Below are 20,479 nucleotides of genomic sequence, written 5' to 3'. Positions count from 1 at the left end.
TAGATTTTAGAGACCAGCAGCCCAAATACAATAATGGGATTGCAAAAGCTACGATACGATAAGATATGTCGTACTATAATATACTCGAGTTGCAGAGTGTCATACTTTCTACAATAACATTTGTCTCTACAGAAACATCTTTAGATATTCCGAGATGGGAGAAACTTGTACCCATTTTCCAGTAAAATACTTTATACTAAAGAGATTCTAAAACCCAGAGGTATGCCAGTGTTACTTACGGAGAAAGGTCCTTTGCCTTTATACTTAGAGATTACTTAACCTCTTACGTCACTTAGCATTCTTAGTATACCTACTTTAGTCTTTCTTAGTTTACCTGAAAGGTAAAAAAGTAGCTTCTCGCTGAATTCTGTGAGAGGTGCACTACTATATACGGCCCATACGACCTTGCTAGCGCGAACTGACAATGAAATACGAGTGAAAAAGCTAACTTATTATCTAAAGTTGGGGAAGTCGACGCGTTTATCCGAGAAGGTTTTTGCAATTTGTTTATCATTCATAAAACACCTGACTGACGCTAGAGGTCAACGAACGTTGCGTAGAACGGCGCCCCAAGTCAATGCCGCATCGTAGGCGCGGCATTGACCCGAGTTTTGTACGCTATACATTGCGGGTTTGGAATCACTAAAACCACAAGTACATATACTGAAAATGGTTATTAGTATTGGATAGTGTTTCGGTAGTACAAATAATAGCGCTAAGTTTTTGCTAGCTGTAATAATATAAGGTCTTGGACTGTAATAAAATGATGTGATATTTTGTATAGTGGTAGTTTATGGGACTAGAATTCATTATAAAAGAAAAAAAAAAGAAAAAAAAAAACAGTTTATCACAGCATTTTATTACTACAGTCCAAGACCCTATTAGAAAAATATGCCCTTATTATGGTTCTTACCGTGGGTACTCCCAGTCGATGTCAAGGCCATTGAATTGGTAGTCTCTGAGGAACTCGATGGCTTCATATACGAACTGGTTCATACGGAACACGTTGGATGTCAGCTCTTTGAACGGGGTGGAGCCGAACGCCCAGCCGCCGATGGCGAGTAGTACCTGGTAAAAGGGTTATTGTATTACTAGCTGACAGACGATCAAACGAGTTGCAGGAAGCCGCTGGATTCAGGCGGCGCAAGACTCAACGTGGAAGTCCCTACAAGAGAATTATGTCCAGCAGTGGACGTCGGTTGATAATATTATTATGATGATGATTTGAAACGCCCCGGCTATGCTCAGGTGGAATACCTTCCTATTTTTGTGGACATAACTTGAAAAATGGCGGACGTTCCTGATGTATTTTGCAGGAAATATAAAAAAAAATCAATAAATATAGGTTCCAAATTTTTCTAAAAATTATAAAATATGGGTTTCAAAACTTTCTTTGAATTTTCTCTGTCTACTAACCCTAATATTTCATTAACTAATAACTAAATAAATTTACATAACCCAGACAGTCCTAGAGTACCTAGTACCTACGTTAGCTGGTCTCAACTCTCGAGACATTCAGTTCATCTCAGACTGATTGGCACTAGACATCTTCACAGTGCATTGTCGGTCGCCAGACAATGGTCGAGTCTTGTCTGACTGAGCTTTGTAACTTAGCTTTTAATTTAATTTTTTCAGTTTTATTTGCTTGAGCTTGATTCACCGGTCATAGCCCTATATTGTAAGGCCGTTGGGAAAATCAAATCAGCACCACATTCGGCACACCCCTCCACATTTTTCTGCACTATGCCGCCGACAGGTCGAGATGGCTCGGATATTATAAGGAAAAGATGTGCCATGTGTCAAGAAACCAGACCTCACAAATTGATGGAGTATAAACAGATAATAAGCCAAAAAAAAACCTTTTAAAAGCTTTTAAGAGATAAAACAGATTTCAAGGAAATTTAACTCGAAAAGTTAGGGGTGCGTGCCCGGGATTGAACCCCCGACCTTCCCAATAGGAGGCAGATGTCTTTCACTAGGATATCACTGCTTTGTCCATAGATATGCGGTAGAACTTATACAAGTGGAATGGTTATTTTGTCTGTCTGTCGGTGTATTTTGCTCTCTAGCTTTTTAGAGTATGTCAAATTTTCAATTTACTTGTCTGTCTATGATTAGTATTCTTCTTTCACTGTCACTGGTTCAAATCCGGTTCGAAGGACCAAAACTTGTGATGATGCACCTTGTGTATAATGAAGACTATCTCCTTTGGTATAATTAAATTAATATAATTCACTGTCGCTTAACTAAGTAATATTGTATTTTTGTCCGTCCGTTCAACCGAGAATGGTGGCACGCGCAACATGTACGGAGACTTGGCTCCCCGCACCCCTGTCGCTTCACACGCCCAGTTTGGTGCAGGTGCACTAAACAGTATAGGAAAGGCAATATCAGCTGTCATAGTTACTTACCTTCAAGTTAGGGTTCTTCTCCCTCAAAGCGACCACCTTATCGTACATATCAGCATCCTTTTCGTCGCCTTCAGCAAGTTTATGGTCTTTAAGAGTGGCAAAGGCGTATATAACGTGGGTGCAGAGTGTGGGGTCTATGTTTTCTGGCGTGAACCGACCAGCGCTGGGCCTCTTTGCTGACCAGGAGGTCAGATAGCAGAGGATGTAGGGGTCGCGTCCTGAAATAAGATAAAGGATTTTAGTTTTTGGTGATCTCTTGACAGGGTTTTGTGCTGTGAATTTTGTAAGTGGGAGGTCACCGTTTGGTTAATTTACAATTTTTTATTGACTCCAGGCTTTCGTTGTGGCTCCTCATATTCATAATCATCTCAACTTATCCTAAGTCTACTACTGAGGACGAGTTTAGATCAGAAGGGTCTCACAGAAGGCTTTAGACCACCACACTGGTCAAGTGAGGATTTACAGATTTCGCACACCTTTGACAACATTGTTGTTGAGAACCTCCTGCTTTTTGAAAGTATTTTAAAATTCACATAAGCATAACTTTGAAAAGTTCGAGAAATGTGCGAGGGATCAAACTTTAGACCCCCGAACAGGATATCAAAGTCTTAACCACCAACAAAATTATCGCTATTATGGTAGTTAGGTAAAGTTATTTCAAAACATGCTCAGTTAACTCAAATTGAAAAGTTATCATATAGCGTTAACTTAATTCTGATTACAAAAAGCTAACATCCCTGAATGTTCGCATACATAAAAAGTCAATAATGTTTGATGGATTCACGGAATTGACATATTACTTATTAATTTCTTACTAAGAATTCCTTTCATATTCCTTTGTTCAAAATGTCGTTTATTATCTAATAAAATCTATCGACGACACCAAGAGATATTATATTCACAGGGCTCTCTCCGTCACTCGTTTCATACAATCGTAGTTCCAATTTCATTTGAATATTAAACAACCGAAGTCCATGAAATTTTGCAGACATATTCTAGAAACTAATATCTATGTCTGCGGTTTTCCAGATTTCTGTTAAAATATTCGGTTTCAAAGTTACGCGGTCTTAAAAATTTACATACAAATCTTTGAGCCCCTGTAATTTTAAAACTAGATATTTTTAGAAAAATCTAAAACACCACAGACACAGATATTAGTTTCTAGAATATATCTGCAAAATTTCATGGACTTTGGTTGCTTAATATTCAAATGAAATTGGAACTACGATTGTATGAAACGAGTGACGGAGAGAGCCCTGTTAAATTCGATCAATCACTGTGACATTAATATAACATTCATCGGATTTCTCATTGTTAAATTCAATTTCGAGAACGGTCGTTAAAAATAATAAAATTCCTTTAGCTATGTAAATGTATCTAAGCGTAACATTCTCCTAAAATATTATACAATATCGTGATATAATATTTTCTAACTGGCAGGGATCTCAAATAACGCCAAGTTTTATAAAAGTAGGAGTTAAGAATATCGTAAACCAGACGATGCCGCTGATTTCAGCCGCGTGGCTATAGGTTTAATAAAATCCCGTGGGAACTCTTTGATATTCATTAATAGTAGCCTACTAGCTGATACCCGCGACTTCGTTCGCGTGGATGTAGGTTTTTTAAAATTCCCGTGGGAACTCTTTGATTTTCCGGGATAAAAAGTAGCCTATGTGCTAATCCAGGGTATAATCTATCTCCATTCTAAATTTCAGCCCAATCCGTCCATTAGTTTTTGCGTGAAGGAGTAACAAACATACACACACACACACACACACACACATATTAGTGTGATGTCACTCTCCAAGTCTTTGACACACCCATGCGTAAAATCAGGTCGATGCGTTGCTTCTTGCGTTAATTGAAGGACAAATCAACAATGTGTTGTGGGTTTATCGACAAGAATGACGTTACTTAAAAAATTGATTTCAATATATTTTAAGGAAGATAGATTATGTACTTATATTATAAAAAGACAAGTGTAAATTAAAAATTTATATAACCCCCGACAAGTGAAGGTTACAAGTAACTAGAAAAGAACTGATAAATTTCAAACGGCCGAATTGATTTTCTTGCATTATAGCTAAGAACACTCTCGATCAATCTCGCCACCTTTCATAAAAAAAGTAAATTAAAATCGGTTCATTATTTTAGGAGCTACGATGCCACAAACAGATACACAGATACACACGTCAAACTTATAACACCCCTCTTTTTGGGTCGGGGGTTAAAAATATGTATACTATCATAACTCTATCAGACACACTTCAGAAGGAATACCCGATAACATTGGAAGATATCTACAAAACATTGTTTTTTTTTAAAAAAAAAGAATATTAGCCATGTTAAATGACTAATATTCCCCTTTCCTCTCCAACTAAGCGTCAGGCTTGTGCTAGGAGTAGGTACGACAATAGTGCAACGGGCGGGGTTTGAACCGTCGACCTTTCGGTTTTCAGTCCACTCCTCTACCGGTTGAGCTATTGAGGCTTTCAGGTTTTTATTACTAACATCTCTTTAAGACGGAATAAAACATGATAGCACTTGTAAGAGTGCCACTTAATGTCATAAACCTGGTCCTAAACTTCGACTCTCGTAAACTTTGTATCAAAATGTACCAAATACTTGGAGAGCCTTCTCTACCCGCAAAAAGCCAGCCAAGTCCGAGGTGGATTTGTGCACGGAGGGTTCCGTCCCTTGGAAGATACGTGTAATCATTTGTTACGTAAATTATCGCCACTAAAATGTAAGTTTATAGTCGCAAAAAAGTTTTTTATGGGATTTATCTACAAATTACTTAATTGGATTTTTTCTTTTATTTGTGCTGTGAAACCTTGCTTTTTGCCATTCATTATTCTAGATCAACGGCAAGTACCCTGTAGGTTTTGACTTTTTCTGACGATTCAAAAGTACTTGTAAAAATTCATTCATATAAAAAGATTCTATTCTTTTTACGTGTGTCAAAATATGTGGCTGATATGGCCGCATTTTCTAACTGCGTTGACTTAGAATTTTTTTTACAGGTCCAAGAGGCAGTAGATTTAAGTAACTTGGTACCACGCGTTTCCGAGAAAAAGAGTCTTGACAGACACACATGTGACGAAGTGATCCTATAAGAGTTTTTTTTACCTTTAGAGGTACGGAACCCTAAAAATTCATGGGTTCTTGAAAGCACTCGATGTCTAAAACTTTTAGTAACTATGTCGCGAGCGGTCGTTGTTTGCAGCCATTCTTGGCAGTTGGGAAAACCTGAGGGCCTAAATGTGACCCTTGTAACGCCCCCTTTTTAAGATCGGTCGCTTTTAGTGTCACGTACATACGATGCTGGAGTTTTACTTACTGGCAAGTGTCAAAATATGTGGCATAAATGGCTGTTTTTTTTATTGCGTTGATAGTAGTAGCATAATTTGTTTAAAGGTCCAATAGTAAACAAGTTTTATAAGTACTTAACTGGATACATAGACAGGCGGACTACGAAGTATAATGGTTCCTTTTTGACTATTGAGGTACGAAACCCTAAAAAAGAAGGTTGCTCTACAAATTCATGAGTTTCAGTATTCTGGTTGTTTTAAGGGCTTCAACTTGAAAGCACTCGATGTCTAAAACTTTTAGTAACTATGTCGCGAGCGTTCGTTGTTCGCAGCCATTCTTGGCAGTTGGGAAAACCTGAGGGCCTAAAAGTGACCCTTGTAACACCCCTTTTTAAGATCGGTCGCTTTTAGTGTCACGTACATACCATGCTGGAGTTTTGCGTGGAAAATGTAAATTTATGAAAACAAAGCCGTGGAGCATGTGTTATTTATTATTATGCAAGCCACTGGTTTAACGGGACATGGATGTGATAGTGTTAAACATGGATTCTGTCACTATGTTACTGATTTATTGCTGTTTGAAGTTTAGCTGTTTGTTTTGTGGAGTGTGGTTTAATCTGTTTAAACGTCAGGCAGTTTAATATACTATTGGTAAATACTGTTGTGGCAATGTTAAATGAACTGATAGGTTAATCAATGTTTTATACTTGTTTTTATCGTCGGCAACGTTTCAAACTATAGTGATCCATTTAGTGCCTCCAGAAATAATTCTAGCGTCTCCGCGTCTTGCTGGATACTCATATTGTCCGTCTATCAGTCTAGCTCAGTATAACGGGCTAACTGACAGACTAAATGTAACTAAATAGAAATATGTAATTACTCAAAAATACGATTAGATAACATTGGGTAACGTGCCAATTGCTATGAAAATAGTGTAGAGAAAGTTTTCGCATGCTGTTATTTGATATACGAATGTAAATGTACAAAGTTTCACCTAAATTATATTTTGATAGCATTTGATATTAGGTGTGGTAATGTCAAAAAACTTTCTTGCTATAAGTAGTTGGTGAAAGTTAAATTCTTCTTTAAACATACTGGTAATGAATAAGAATGGTAAGAAAGTTTTTGTAGTTTTTTCTAACAATAACACACTATCCTACTGACAAAACCACTACGCGAGTTAGAGTTCATCAGGTATGATGGCATTTTGTAACCTCATAGGGATATGGGTTTAAAAAAACTGCCATACAAGTAGTATATACATCTGGCCCACCAGTTTGGCGAGTAAGTAATATTAAGAATATTGTAGATCTTTTTTGAACAAATAACTTTTATAAAAAAGTATGGAGATCAGATTAGTCTGATTCCATCTACTCGAAAATTTCACTTGTTGGTGAAATCACAGTTAAAAGCGAACTTCTCACTAAACAACTGTAAATTAAAGATTTATAACACCCCCGACAAGTGAAGGTTACAGTAACTAGAAAAGAGCTGATAACTTTCAAACAGCTGAACTGATTTTCTTGGATTATAGCTAAGAACACTCTCGATCAAGCCACCTTTCAAACAAAAAAAACTAAATTAAAATCGGTTCATTAGTTTAGGAGCTACGATGCCACATTTTGTCGGGGTTTTTTTTAATTTTAAGTTATCACTGTTATTGTGAATTAGGTCTCTTAAACGTACGGTAAGAAGCTTCACTTCAAACACTTCAAAATACTTACTGGATTTGTCGAGAGCTGCGTTGTTGTTCTTAATGATCCGATTGATCTTGGTGGGTTTTTTGATTTTGCCGAGCACTTCGGACAGGCTGATCTTGATGGGCTCAGGCTTCTCCGTCTCTTCCTCGATGACGATGGTGCCTGCTACGGACGCCCAGTCGATGTCCTTCGCGTCCTTCCCACGGGATATACCGCGAAGTTCTTCCCTGTTGAAGAAACTCATATTATTTACAAAATAACTGACTGACTGATCTATCAACATTCAACGCGCAACTCAAACTACTAGGTAGATCTATTATGACGTAGATATCCGCTAAGAAAGGATTTTCAAATTAAAGTTCAAGACTTTCAAAAATCAGTCAAGTGCAAGTCAGACTCTTTTTTTTAATTTTTATGCCGGCCATTTTGAAATTTTTATTACTTGTTGCTATAGCGGCATTAGAAATACAAACTGAGTGAAAATCTCAACTCTCTACCTATTACGGTTCACGAGATACATCCCGTTGATAAACAGACGGACAGACGGACGGACGGAGAGCGGAGGCTTAGCAATAGGATATGGGTACAGAACCTGCAAAAGGTTAATTAAAAGTCTCACAAATAACATAGTAGGATAAATAAAACTGTTAAAGCGAAGAAGCAAATAACAGCCAGTGAAAGTATAAATTTTGCAATTATGAAAAATAAAATCCAACGTTATTGTATCAACAACATATCATTTGAAGTTGGGAACAGTTCAGTGCGCCCTGAGGGAAATTCTCGTGATAAAAGTAAATTTTGATTCGCTCACTCCATTAACTTTCCAGACGAAATGTTTACGAACCATTTCGTTCTTTCTCTTCAGGGCTTAGCATGAGATATTAAGTATATCTCACCAACGTTGATTAAATTCGACGATCGAAAGACTGTTTCTCGATTTTTTATCTTCTAAATACTCATAAAAAAGGAAAATAAAATTTGGAATGAGTTAGAATAAACATTTTTCTATTTCAGAAAACGTGAATGACTGATCAGGCTACAATTTGGCATGCAGCTATTACTACGTAGTAAGATATGGTTTTTGAAAATTCAATCCCCTAAAGAAAATAGAGGTGTAGTCCATGCGAATAAAGTCGCGAGCATAAGCTAATCAAATATATTTTGAAGAGTTTGCTCAGGAACATGACGACCTTGTTCCTCCTTCATCGTTCTACCACAGAATAACGAGAAACCGACAGTGTGTTTCGACACTCGAATTCTATCAACGTTGAGGAGACGAAAAATCTCATACTAAGCACACAGATGTAGATTAGGGTGAAATTCTTTTCTGAATCCACTCAAATAACAGAAAATTGCTTGAAACTCGTAAATTGAGAGGGTTTATTGTAACTATTCACTAAAGATTTGGTACAAGGAATTTTCATAAAAACTATAGTAGTTTTCGTGATATTTCGTACATCATATTTTTTCTGTATACCTTTAGACATCGAAAATAGATTACCAGCTCATATCATACTTAATTGGTAAAAGTTATGGGTGGGAAGTTATGGGTGGAAAGTTTCATTCTATATATCAGAGAGAATCAAATCTAGCACATAGTACGTAGTTACATAGGTAGGTAGGTAGGTAGGTAGGTAGGTAGGTAGGTAGGTAGGTAGGTAGGTAGGTACTGGTTTTTTTTTACATAATTTATACATGTAACGTAAAATAGGTATAGAAAGGAATTCTGGTTTAAAACAGACTGGCCGTACCTCATAGCTCCAATGAGAGGGTATTTGACGTTTCCTCCACACACGTCGCCGGTGAAGTCATCCATGTCTACCGTCCACACCATAGCACCTCCAAACCCGTTGTCTTTGATCCATCTAAAACAAAAATTAAATAAATAAAAATAGATCAACAGAAACTGCAAATGAAGCCCTTTCATTTTATGATATCTACGCCATTTTTAACCCCTGACCCAAAAACAGGGGTGTCATAAGTTTGACGTGTGTATCTGTGTATCTGTCTGTGGCATCGTAGCTCCTAAGCTAATTTTAATTTATTTATTTTTTGTTTGAAAGGTGGCTTGATCGAGAGTGTTCTTAGCTATAATCTAAGAAAATCGGTTCAGCCGTTTGAAAGTTATCAGCTCTTTTCTAGTTACTGTAACCTTCACTTGTCGGGGGTGTTATAAATTTTTAATTTACACTTGTGATCTAATAAATGCACGTGCAAATTTCAACATCCCCCGTCCCTTTCGCAAAAAAAATAAGATTTTTGGTTTGGTTTAAGTAGTTACTAATAATACAATTAAATAGTTACTGAAAGTAAGGGTTCCTTTTTAGACGACTGCACGACTGACCAAAAAATTCTACCATAGCTTTTAAATGCCTGAACAAACTTGTTTACCATTTCGGTAAAAACGCTAAAAACCGATAGATTGTAAGGAAGCGTAAATACATCAAGTAAAATAGACCTAAACTCACCTCATCTTATTCCTAATAGACTTTTCGTCGTCAAATCCGATCCACTGGTCGCCGTGGACTGCGTATGGTACCTTCATCTCGTCATCCCAAACGTAGGCTCCGCCGTTTTTTAGTATTTCACATATCTTAGAAAGAATAGAAAAACATACTGATTAATTCTCATGGGTATTTCAAGTCCAGAGTGAATAGGCATCTTCTAGGCAAGCGCGCTCCATCTGGTTGCATCATCACTTGCTAGCGGGTCTGATTGTAGCCAAGCGCTAGTCTATAGGTAATTAAAAAAAAAATAAGTATTACGTTTGAAATATCTTTTTTTTATTCTTATACAAGTTAGCCCTTGACTGTTATCTCTCCTGGCGGTAAGTGATGATGCAGTCTAAGATGGAAAGCGGCTAACCTGGGAGGGGTTTGGCAGTTTCCATTAATCCCATACCCCTTTGGTTTCTACACGGCATCGTATCTATCGGAACGTTAAATCGCTTAGCGGCACGGCTTTGCCGGCAGAGTGGTAACTAGCCACGGCCGAAGTCTCCCACCAGACCAAACCAGATATTTAGAAATTCTAAATTCCAAACCCCGAAACTGGGACCTCCCACTAATAAGACCACTGCGTCAGGGAGGTCATTGAAATTATCACAAAAAAAAATTAAAACGTGTAATTTCTTGTATCTACGATGGTACGGAACCCTTCGGGTGCGAGTCCGTCTCGGACTTGATCAGTTTTTTAGTATTGGAAGGAACAGGGTAGGACTTCGTCTGTGTGGTGTTAGCTGGCGGGCGTGCTCTGCCTTTTTGGAGTGTTTTTTTTTTGTTAAAACTGACTGGAAAGCGCTCTAAGGGGGTGCCGTGCGTATGTCGGCGAGCGCCGGCACAGATGGGGTCCATACTTGCATAGTTTATCTAACTTGTTACTTGTTACAAATATGTAACTACAAACTTGACATTGGTTAATCTTTGTAAAGCCAGACGAGAGAAAAAAAAAAAAAAAGGAACAGGGTCTTTGTGGAAGCAATATACCTATTTATAGGCTTTCCTTCGTTCTTCGAAATCGTTAGCATTTTATAGCTGTGCTATTTTCAGTTAAGAGGGGTCTCTCCGTCACTCGCTCCATACAAACGTAGTTCCAATTTCATTTGAATATTAAGCAACCAAAGTCCATGAAATTTTGCAGACATATTCTAGAAACTAATATCTAAGCCTGTGGTTTTCCAGATATCTGTTAAATATTCGGTTTTAAGTTACGCGGTCTTAAAAATTCACATACAAATCTTTGAGCCCCTGTAATTTTAAAACTACATATTTTTAGAAAATTCTAAAACATCACAGGCGCAGATATAAGTTTCTAGAATATGTCTGCAAAATGTCACTGCAATGGACTTTGGTTGCTTAATATTCAAATGAAATTGAAACTACGATTGTATGAGTAAGTGACGGAGAGAGCCCTGTTAAACACTTACCAAAGGTAAAAATCCATTTCGCAAATTGCGTTCACTGAGGTTCAAAGCCAGATCATAAAACGTGTCATAAATTTAACTACTCATTAAGTGGTCCGTAAATTGCGAATAAGAAAAAGCTCAGCGCTTTTATCCGGTCTTTGACCTTGACATTACAGATCTTGTCAGTTAGTCAGTTTGTTATTAGACAGGGCTGTAATCTCTTAAAGATGGCGATGACACGTTTACACTGAGGTTTTACGATTATTTTTTTACTTTTAGATGAGAATTGTTGGAGAAGATGTGTCTGCGCATAGTGCTTAATATTTCTAAAGTCATCATCACGCAAAACGGAAGTTTGACTGACGAACGAATTGCGCGGCAGCATAGACACCCATGCCATTGCACTGGAGTTCGTACAACTTGTAGATAGGCAAAGTCTGCGATTTTCAAAATCCGAGATCTTTTCCGTTACGACAATTATAGTATAAGCACCAGATTATTTTGTACGGTTTATACGTGTGCAAATTGATTGCGGGGCTACCCTACAACCCTACATGGTGTGCTGGAGCACCCCACTCTTAATGTACTCATCATGAAGAAAATCATTATTTTACGCACACTTAGTTCTAGAGCTAAAGGTAAGCTCCCACTGTACGTTTTTTCCCCAGAATTCTGTGACAAATGGAATTTATATAGAGCCGCACGCACTCGCGAAAAAATGCTCGCTTCATACAATTGGATGTCACAAAATTCTGTGGAAATAACCGCAAGGTGAAATTTTGCAGTTCGGGCTTGTCCTAGGGATGTCATTCCTTCATTTTATATTCAATAGGTTGATGCCCGCGACTAAGTTCGCGTGGATATTAGGTTTTGTGAAATCCTGTAGGAACTTTTTGATTTTCCAGGATAAAATTAGCCTATGCGTTAATCCAAGATATAATCTATTTTCATTCCTTTAAGCCAAATTGCCTATTAGTTTTTGTGTGAAAGGGTAACAAATACACACACACATTCACACACACACTTATAAAATTTAAATAAAGTGTAAATTGTGATGTTGGTACTTAGAGATTGGTTAAACGACTCATTGTCCTAATCACTGTCAAAAGATAAACCAATCGGCGCACACCTTGTGTTTGGGTAATCATTACCCGTAAATTCACGATTCAATGGAAGGATAGGTTAAACTATCAAAAATAATATACATAATATATTGCGATATATCATCGTTTACAATATTTCGTCATTTTAAACCTCACTAGACTTTTTGCTAAGCCCTAACGATGTTTACAAATTATATTATCCGATGACATACTATAAGCAGGATAACGTTCCCGAATTTACAGACTGCCTGGCGCGGGTGAGTGCCATAATCGAGGAAAATGACATTCCACTAGTTTATATTTTAGGTGATTATAATGCTCACCCTAGTGCCAACTTTGGAATTCAATTATTGACTTTTTGTGAAGAGCAAGAACTTTTATGTGCGGACATTGACGTGTTAGGTATAAACTCGGACACACATACGTTTGTTAGTGACGCGCACGGCTCTCGTAGGTGGTTGGACCATTGCGTTACGACTCAGGCGGCGCGCGACACTATTGTGTCTGTCGATGTTATGTACGGAGTGTACACGTCCGACCACCTGCCATTGTGCGTAGAGTGTAAGATCGACCTCAGTGGTGGTCTAAACCCAAGCGAGAGCCGGGCACTGACTCATAATTATAAGATACGTTGGGGGAGCAGAAATGCTAGTCAAATAGATGGTTACTACGAATACTGTAAGTGTGAACTTGAGAAGGTGAATATGTATGAATGTATACGTTGTATAAATATGTGTAGTAGTTGTGTAAGTTGCGATAGTGACGACTGTTTTAAAAATATTGACGAATATTATGATAGGATTATTAATGTTTTACAAGTATGTGCCGTTAAATGTTCAAATGTGCGTCCTTCCATAAATAAAAATCGTAAGCCTGTAACCGGATGGAACCTCCATGTCAGGGAGAGTCACCGAGTGGCTCGCCTTGATTATAAATGCTGGTTAGTGACTGGCAAGCCGTCCACGGGGTATATATATGACAGAATGGTGGGCAGTAGAAAAGTATTTAAAAATAAAGTGAAATGGTGTGTTCGTAATGAGGAAATGATTAAGATGGACATACTAGCTATGTATAGAAGAGAGAAAAATTTTCCGAAATTTTGGACTGCAACAAAAAAAATTGCAGCACAAACAAAGCCTGCCTGTATCCGTGGATGGCTTGCAGGAGCCCAGAGAAATAGCAGAATTATTCGCCTCGAAGTTCAAAATACACTCGATGTCAGCTCAAAGCCCGCAGACGCCAACTCGCCCTGTCGTTGCTGCGCAACCAGTGGTGCAGTTCACAGTCGACGATGTAGCCAAGGCAGTACGTGGAATGAAGCGAGGCAAGTCTCCTGGCCATGACGATCTTAGTATAGAGCACATTCTATATGCGGGTGAAGTCCTATGGTCCAAGCTATGTGTGCTTTACAATTTATGTGTGAAGCATGCATACCTTCCTGATCCTCTCATGAAAACAGTAGTCGTGCCCATCGTCAAGTGCAAAACAGGAGACTTGGGCTCGTCTAACAACTATAGGCCTATTTCTCTGGGCACCATAGTGGGCAAGGTGTTTGAGCGCCTGTTGCAGCCCGAACTGCTGCAGAGGGTGTGTATAGATGACGCACAGTTTGGCTTCCGTCCCGGTGTCTCAACAGACTCTGCCATCGTCAGCCTCAAGCACACGGTTGACTATTATGTCAGCCGTAACACGTCAGTTTACGCTTGCTTTTTGGATCTGAGCCGCGCTTTTGATCTAGTGAATTATGAAATCCTCTGGAGCAAATTGCGCGGCTCAGGTGTCCCTAAATCAGTGGTAGAGGTGTTGAGATACTGGTACGGGGGACAAACAAATCACGTAAGGTGGGGCGACACGACCTCTGATGCCTACAGATCAGAGTGCGGGGTTCGTCAGGGCGGACTGACCTCTCCGGATCTTTTTAATGTGTACGTCAATGACCTGATCGGCGGCCTGAGGAGCACTGGAGTCGGCTGCCATATCGATGGTGTTTGTTTTAACAACCTGAGCTATGCGGACGACATGGTGCTCCTTAGCCCGTCGGTCAAAGGTCTCAGAAAGTTACTGTCAGTCTGTGAGAATTATGCTAAATCTCACGGACTGAAGTACAATGTCTTGAAGACTGAAATGATGATTTTTAAAGCAGGGAAGGGTCCGGAGAGGATTCCCGAAGTGTTTTTGGACGGGACAGCGGTTCGGGTTGTTAGGCAGTTCAAATATCTTGGCCACATCGTCACTGACGATTGTAAGGACGATCTTGACATGGAGCGAGAAAGGCGGGCATTGTCGGTTCGGTGCAACATGCTCGCGCGCAGATTTTCTAAATGCAGTAAAGAAGTAAAGGGCACCCTCTTCAGGGCTTACTGCCAGTGTTTTTATACCTGTCAGTTATGGTACCGGTACAAGAGGGCGTCCTTTAGCACCATAAGGGTGCAATATAATGATGCATACCGCATCCTTATGAAGCTTCCAAGATACTGCAGCGCATCGAGCATGTTCGCCGAGGCGGGAATGCCCGATTTCTTTGCTGTTATCAGGACGCGGATATCTTCCTTCTGGGAAAGATTGCGTGGCTCTGATAACAGCATCCTCCAGGTGGTAGGCCAGGACCTACGCAGTCCAATAATAGCTCATTGGAGGTTGATGCATCGAGATTCAAACAGAAAATAGCTCAAAATTGCTCACCTTCAGTGTGCTATTTTGAATTTAATTTAAATAATATTATTATTATTATGTAATATTATTTCATTTTTGTACATTTTTGTTTTTGGGTTTTTACCCTAATAAAGAAACTTATTATTATTATTATTATTATTATAAAGTTATGGAAATTATTCTTGAAATTTATCCTCAATGTTTACTATAATATGCTAATATTAAATCATTTAGATAAGACCTTGAACAATGACATTCTAACGCAAAATCTTGTTATAACTCGACACACTTAGTTTGTAGTTACACTAAAAATGACATAACGGTGAAATATAGCGAACGCGACCCAACTACAAACTGTCTCATTTCAAACCTAAACATACACGAAGGAACAATAAAAGCTGCCTTAAAGCTGTAAAGGTGATCGCATAACAAAAAACGACGTTAAATTACGCGGACCCATACTCGTACTAGGAACGTTATGGTCTGTGAGTTTCACTGGGGTACAACGTCGTTGGCTCAAATCCGTAACTGGATGGGTGACTGAAATTGGTCAAAATTCAATTGGTTGGTGGAAAATCGGAAAGGACATTAGACTGTCGGCTGTGGAAATTATAATTATTATAAGGTTTGGAAATGAGTTACATTAACAGCATTGATAGTTCTAAAAAATATCACCATTACATCAATTAATATTGACAAACTCAAATCATACATTGAAGCTTATATGGGTAGTGTAATCCCGTTTGCGATCACTTTATATTGTGTATGTCTACCTACAAAGTTCTAAGCTATTTATCGAGACAATACTAGAAAGTCAATGAAGTTTTCGAGACAAAATTGTAGTTTAGACATTCCCAGGTACCTTTATCCCGTTTTTTCTTTCTTGCTAGATGTTTGTCGATTACATAACTAGAAGTACCTTTATTTAAATGGCTGAAAATGTTTTCATCAGGTAAAAAACATTCCGAATAATCGAAATAAAGATTTTTATCTGGAATTGTGGAGTTAAAACCCAAAAAATAGATGTAGACATCGTAAGCTACAACCAATAAGCAGAAAGTCTTAACGACGAATTGTAAACGTGCTGCCAAATGAACGTGGCAATAATTTTTAATTAAAATCACCTGGTAATACGCGAGGAAAACGACCTTCTTTGTGTACTCCCTTGCTTCCCTGGCTGGGAATTTAGTTTAAAATCGTTGTTGTTGGTGCTCTGACCTCTGCTAATATAAATACGCTGGACTTGCTATTGCCGACCTTTTTAAGTAACTTGGTGATAAACCATTTGGCGCTGATAGTAGCAGTAAGCGTCACGTGCGCCTCGATAGCTCAACGGTCGAGGATCGGACTGATTTCCGAAAGATCGGCGGTTCAAACCCCACCCGTTGCACTATTGTCGTACCCACTCCTGGCACAAGCTTTACCCTTAATTGGAGGGGAAAGGGGAGTATTAGTCATGATTAGCATGATAATATTCTTTTTAAAAAAAGTTAAAGGGGTTGGTTAAAAACCCACGGCAAAGTCCCTGCAATGCAAGATACCTAAGTTCAGTACAATAGAAGTAAATATTGATAAAGACAACGACGACCTGACTCACGGGCGAATGGAAATAAAAGTGTATGAGTATGTTAATGATGTTATGTCTTACCTCATAATACGCAAGGAAGCCAGCCTCCTTTGTATATTCTCCAGCCTTGCCGCCCCCGCTGGCCGGGGAATTCGGCTTGAACCTGTTCATGTTGGACAGGGTAAAGGTCCGTCCGTAGGTCGGCATACCTGGAATACACATCATTCTTACAATGTTTCATATAACTTTATATAGATTTCATAAGACACATATTTCATAACTCTAGCGCGCTACCCAGTGCTTTCCAAAGAATCATAAGGTTCTCATCGGAATATTAAATAAATAACAAGTGTAAATTAAAAATTTATAACACCCCGACAAGTGAAGGTTAACGTAACTAGAAAAGAGCTGATAACTTTCAAACGGCTGAACCGATTTTCTTGGATTATAGCTAAGAACACTCTCGATCAAGCCACCTTTTTAACAAAAAAAACTGAATTAAAATCGGTTCATTAGTTTAGGAGCTACGATACCACAGACAGATACACAGATACACACGTCAAACTTATATCACCCCTCTTATGTGTCAAATTTTGTCGTTGTCAAATCATTTCAAAAGTATGATTTTATTCCTTATTTTAAAGGTGAACCGCACTTTTAACTAATATTCCCCTTTCCCCTCGCACTAAGCTTTCAGTTTGTGCTAGTACGACAATAGTGCAACGGGTGGGATTTGAACCACCAACCTTTCGGAATTCAGTCCGCTCCTCAACCGTTGAGCTATTGAGGCTCTAAACTTTCATTTTCACATAACTAGTAAGAAGGCTGTAATGGATTCAAGATCTACTAACCAATGATAAGTTTTTCTTTAGGAGCTCCAAGTTTGGCCCACAGGTGGGCAGCGTGGTCCACTGAGAGCTGTTTCCTGTATTCTGAGTCGGAGGAAGGTGCGTAGAGTGGTGCGTTATGGCCGGTTTCTCTCTCCCATTTGCCGTGGAAATCGTACGCCATTACGTTGATGAAGTCTAGGTAGCTGTTGGAAAAAATAGTCAAATCATTTATTCTTTGTACACATTTTGATTTTTAATAATCATTGAATTTGTAAGATAATGAATTAATGGTGATTAATTAATTACGTAAACTTAAAACTAAAGCTACGAGGGTTTCAAACGCGCCTAGGTCTGAGAAGAGCCTACAACAAACTCATTCACTGTGACTTGTGAGTAATCATTTCAATACATCAAAGTTAGTGTCGATGTCTTTAAATAGTTGCATAAAAATAGTGGACTAAGACCTTACACCCTTCTCATTCAAGGAGGAGACTGATTTTTATGACATTAATATTGTGTGGTTTTTGCCGTTTTGGTATGAGGAAATTTTCACTAACCATATTTTCCGTTGGCTCCTTATCATTTTGCGGGCATTCTTTCAAGAGATCTTTGTCCAGCTGTGGACTTTTATGGGAAGTTTTAACGATGATAAAAACTAGAGTTTTAAATGACGGCTAACCTCTTATAGTGAGGAGGCTTAGCCACAGCTGATATGTCGTTTGATCGTATCTTCACTGAAGCACCTGTAGGATCTGATATCACGTCTTTATGTTATCAGATCCTACAGGTAATGCAACAGTGATGTGCCATGCTTCTTGACTTCTTATGCTTCTGCTTCGAGGAGTAGAAGCGTTTACAGATAGTAGTAGAACAGCTTACCTAGCCACAGCTGGTACATCGTATCCACTCTTGACGTTATCAGGTCCCACTGGCACGCCGTAGTGAGCAAAAGACGCAGCTTATTGACTTCTTACGCTTCTGTTTGGAGCAGTAGAAGCGTTTACAGATAGTAGTAAACAGCTTACCTAGCCACAGCTGGTACGTCGTATCCACTCTTGATGTTATCAGGCCCCACTGGCACGGCCGCAGTGAGCAGAAGTCGTGGCTTCTTGACTTCTTGGGCTTCTGCTTCGAACGCTTCACGGAGTTCTGTGGACAAGTGATAATATTTTTTTTTTTAAATTAAATCAAAAGTTTATAGGTTTATTCAAATACTAGCTGACGCCCGCGACTTCGTCCGCGTGGATTTAGGTTTTTCTAAATCCCGTGGGAACTCTTTGATTTTCCGGGTTAAAAAGTAGCCTATGTGCTAATCCAGGATATTATCTATCTCCATTCTGAATTTCAGCCAAATCCGACCAGTGGTTTTTGCGTGAAGGAGTAACAAACACACACACACACACACACACACACACACACACACACACACACACACACACACACATACAAACTTTCGCCTTTATAATATTATTAAGTGTGAAGTGTGATAGTGACATGTGGACGTTCGAGGCGTCCTCCCGCCTCATACCCCGATTGTCATATGGACCTGTCGCGAACTATTTAAGTAGGTATATGGTTACGCTATGGTTTACACTGAACAATGATTTATAGGCACATAAGTGAACAAGATTTTGACCTAATGCGAAAATAATTGCAGTCCAACGAGCGGGGACATTATTATTTGTGAAGGAATTTTAGAAAGGCCCCTCTAAATGTAGCAAGGACAAAGTGGTTCGGTTAATGCCTAGGTTACTTACATACCTAGCTGCTTTATTCGTGTTGCTTTTGTTACCGAAAATTGTGATCAAGTATTTTTGAGAGCAAGATGGTTGAAGATAACCTAAAATCTAGATAATGGCAATCAAATAGAGAACTCGCGTCCCCCCGACCCAATAAAAAGGGGTGTTATAAGTTTGGGGAAGTATCTTGGGGAAGGACATAGGCATTTTTTATCCCGTAAAATCAAAGAGTTCCCACAGGATTCCCAAAAACCCATCTGCTTAACCGATTTGTATGAAAGGTACCGAGGTAGCTTGCGTTCCTGTAATTGACATAGTCAACTTTTTATACCGGAAAATCAAACAGTTCCCACGGGATCTTAAAATACTTAAATCGCGAAGGCGAAGTCGCGGGCATCCTCTACTTTGCCTATAATTATGCAAAGGAAAATAATAATTGCTGTATTATCACTACGTCAACGGGGTATGTTTACAGTCAAAGCCTTCATTCTCGAGGGACGGGGTGGGGGCTTTGTTTTCGGAGTAACATTCAAGGACTCCGGGGGTGTTTGGAGTTAAACATTTAAATCCTACGATAAATCTGTTTCCGCAAATGATTACTAAATCCTAAATTTGGTAGTGTTCACGCGGTTTTTTAAAAACCCATATCCACGCGGATGAAGGCGCGAGAATCATCGATTAATACCTACGTACTTTTTTTTTCTCTCGTCTGGCTTTACAGAGATTAGCCAATGTCAAGTTTGTAGTTATTTGTAACAAGTTAGTTAAACTATACAAGTATGGACCCCGTCTGTACCGGCGCTCGCCGACACACGCACGGCACCCCCTTAGAGCGCTTTCCAGTCTGTTTTAACAAAAAAAAAACACTCCAAAAAGGCAAAACACGCCCGCCAGCTAACACCAACACAGACGAAGTCACCTACGTACTTTATACATAGCAAAATATTTTGAAATTGTATCATAGAAACCTAATCTCGTTTAAGCATACTACCCGAGTCTGCTGGCGTTATTTCTTCATAATCTGAATGATTTATTGCCTCCACGATATTTTACAGGCACGAATTACCTACTTTACGGATAAAATCATTAATATTTCGAACGTTAGACAAATATACCTCAATTTAACTTAACTGGAAGAATTTATCATCCATTCACTGTCTGATTGTTAGAACGTTCACTGCTCCTAAACCTTGAGTTTATGGGAAACTATGTGAAAATTTAACAGTTTAGCCAAACTGCCTTACCCACAAGATACCTAAATC

At 38.9% G+C, this 20,479-nt stretch overlaps 1 protein-coding gene across 1 annotated transcript in view; it reads right to left on the bottom strand.

Annotated features, from left to right (window-relative positions):
- Nucleotides 1–20,479, bottom strand: part of LOC123871604 (probable chitinase 10) — a 107,937-nt gene that overhangs the window by 7,543 nt on the left and 79,915 nt on the right. Inside the window, exons 6-13 of the mRNA XM_045915496.1 lie at nucleotides 18,504–18,627; nucleotides 17,500–17,681; nucleotides 16,730–16,857; nucleotides 9,891–10,015; nucleotides 9,174–9,287; nucleotides 7,447–7,649; nucleotides 2,412–2,629; nucleotides 914–1,068 (exon numbers count right to left, since the gene is read on the bottom strand). Of these exons, the coding sequence (XP_045771452.1) occupies nucleotides 914–1,068; nucleotides 2,412–2,629; nucleotides 7,447–7,649; nucleotides 9,174–9,287; nucleotides 9,891–10,015; nucleotides 16,730–16,857; nucleotides 17,500–17,681; nucleotides 18,504–18,627 (1,249 nt within the window). The remainder of the gene's footprint in view (nucleotides 1–913; nucleotides 1,069–2,411; nucleotides 2,630–7,446; nucleotides 7,650–9,173; nucleotides 9,288–9,890; nucleotides 10,016–16,729; nucleotides 16,858–17,499; nucleotides 17,682–18,503; nucleotides 18,628–20,479) is intronic.

The sequence above is a fragment of the Maniola jurtina genome, chromosome 14, assembly GCF_905333055.1.
Source record: "Maniola jurtina chromosome 14, ilManJurt1.1, whole genome shotgun sequence".
In the NCBI taxonomy this organism is placed as follows: domain Eukaryota; kingdom Metazoa; phylum Arthropoda; class Insecta; order Lepidoptera; family Nymphalidae; genus Maniola; species Maniola jurtina.
Note: the sequence above shows the minus strand (reverse complement) of the source record. Positions and strands in the feature narration are given on the sequence as shown.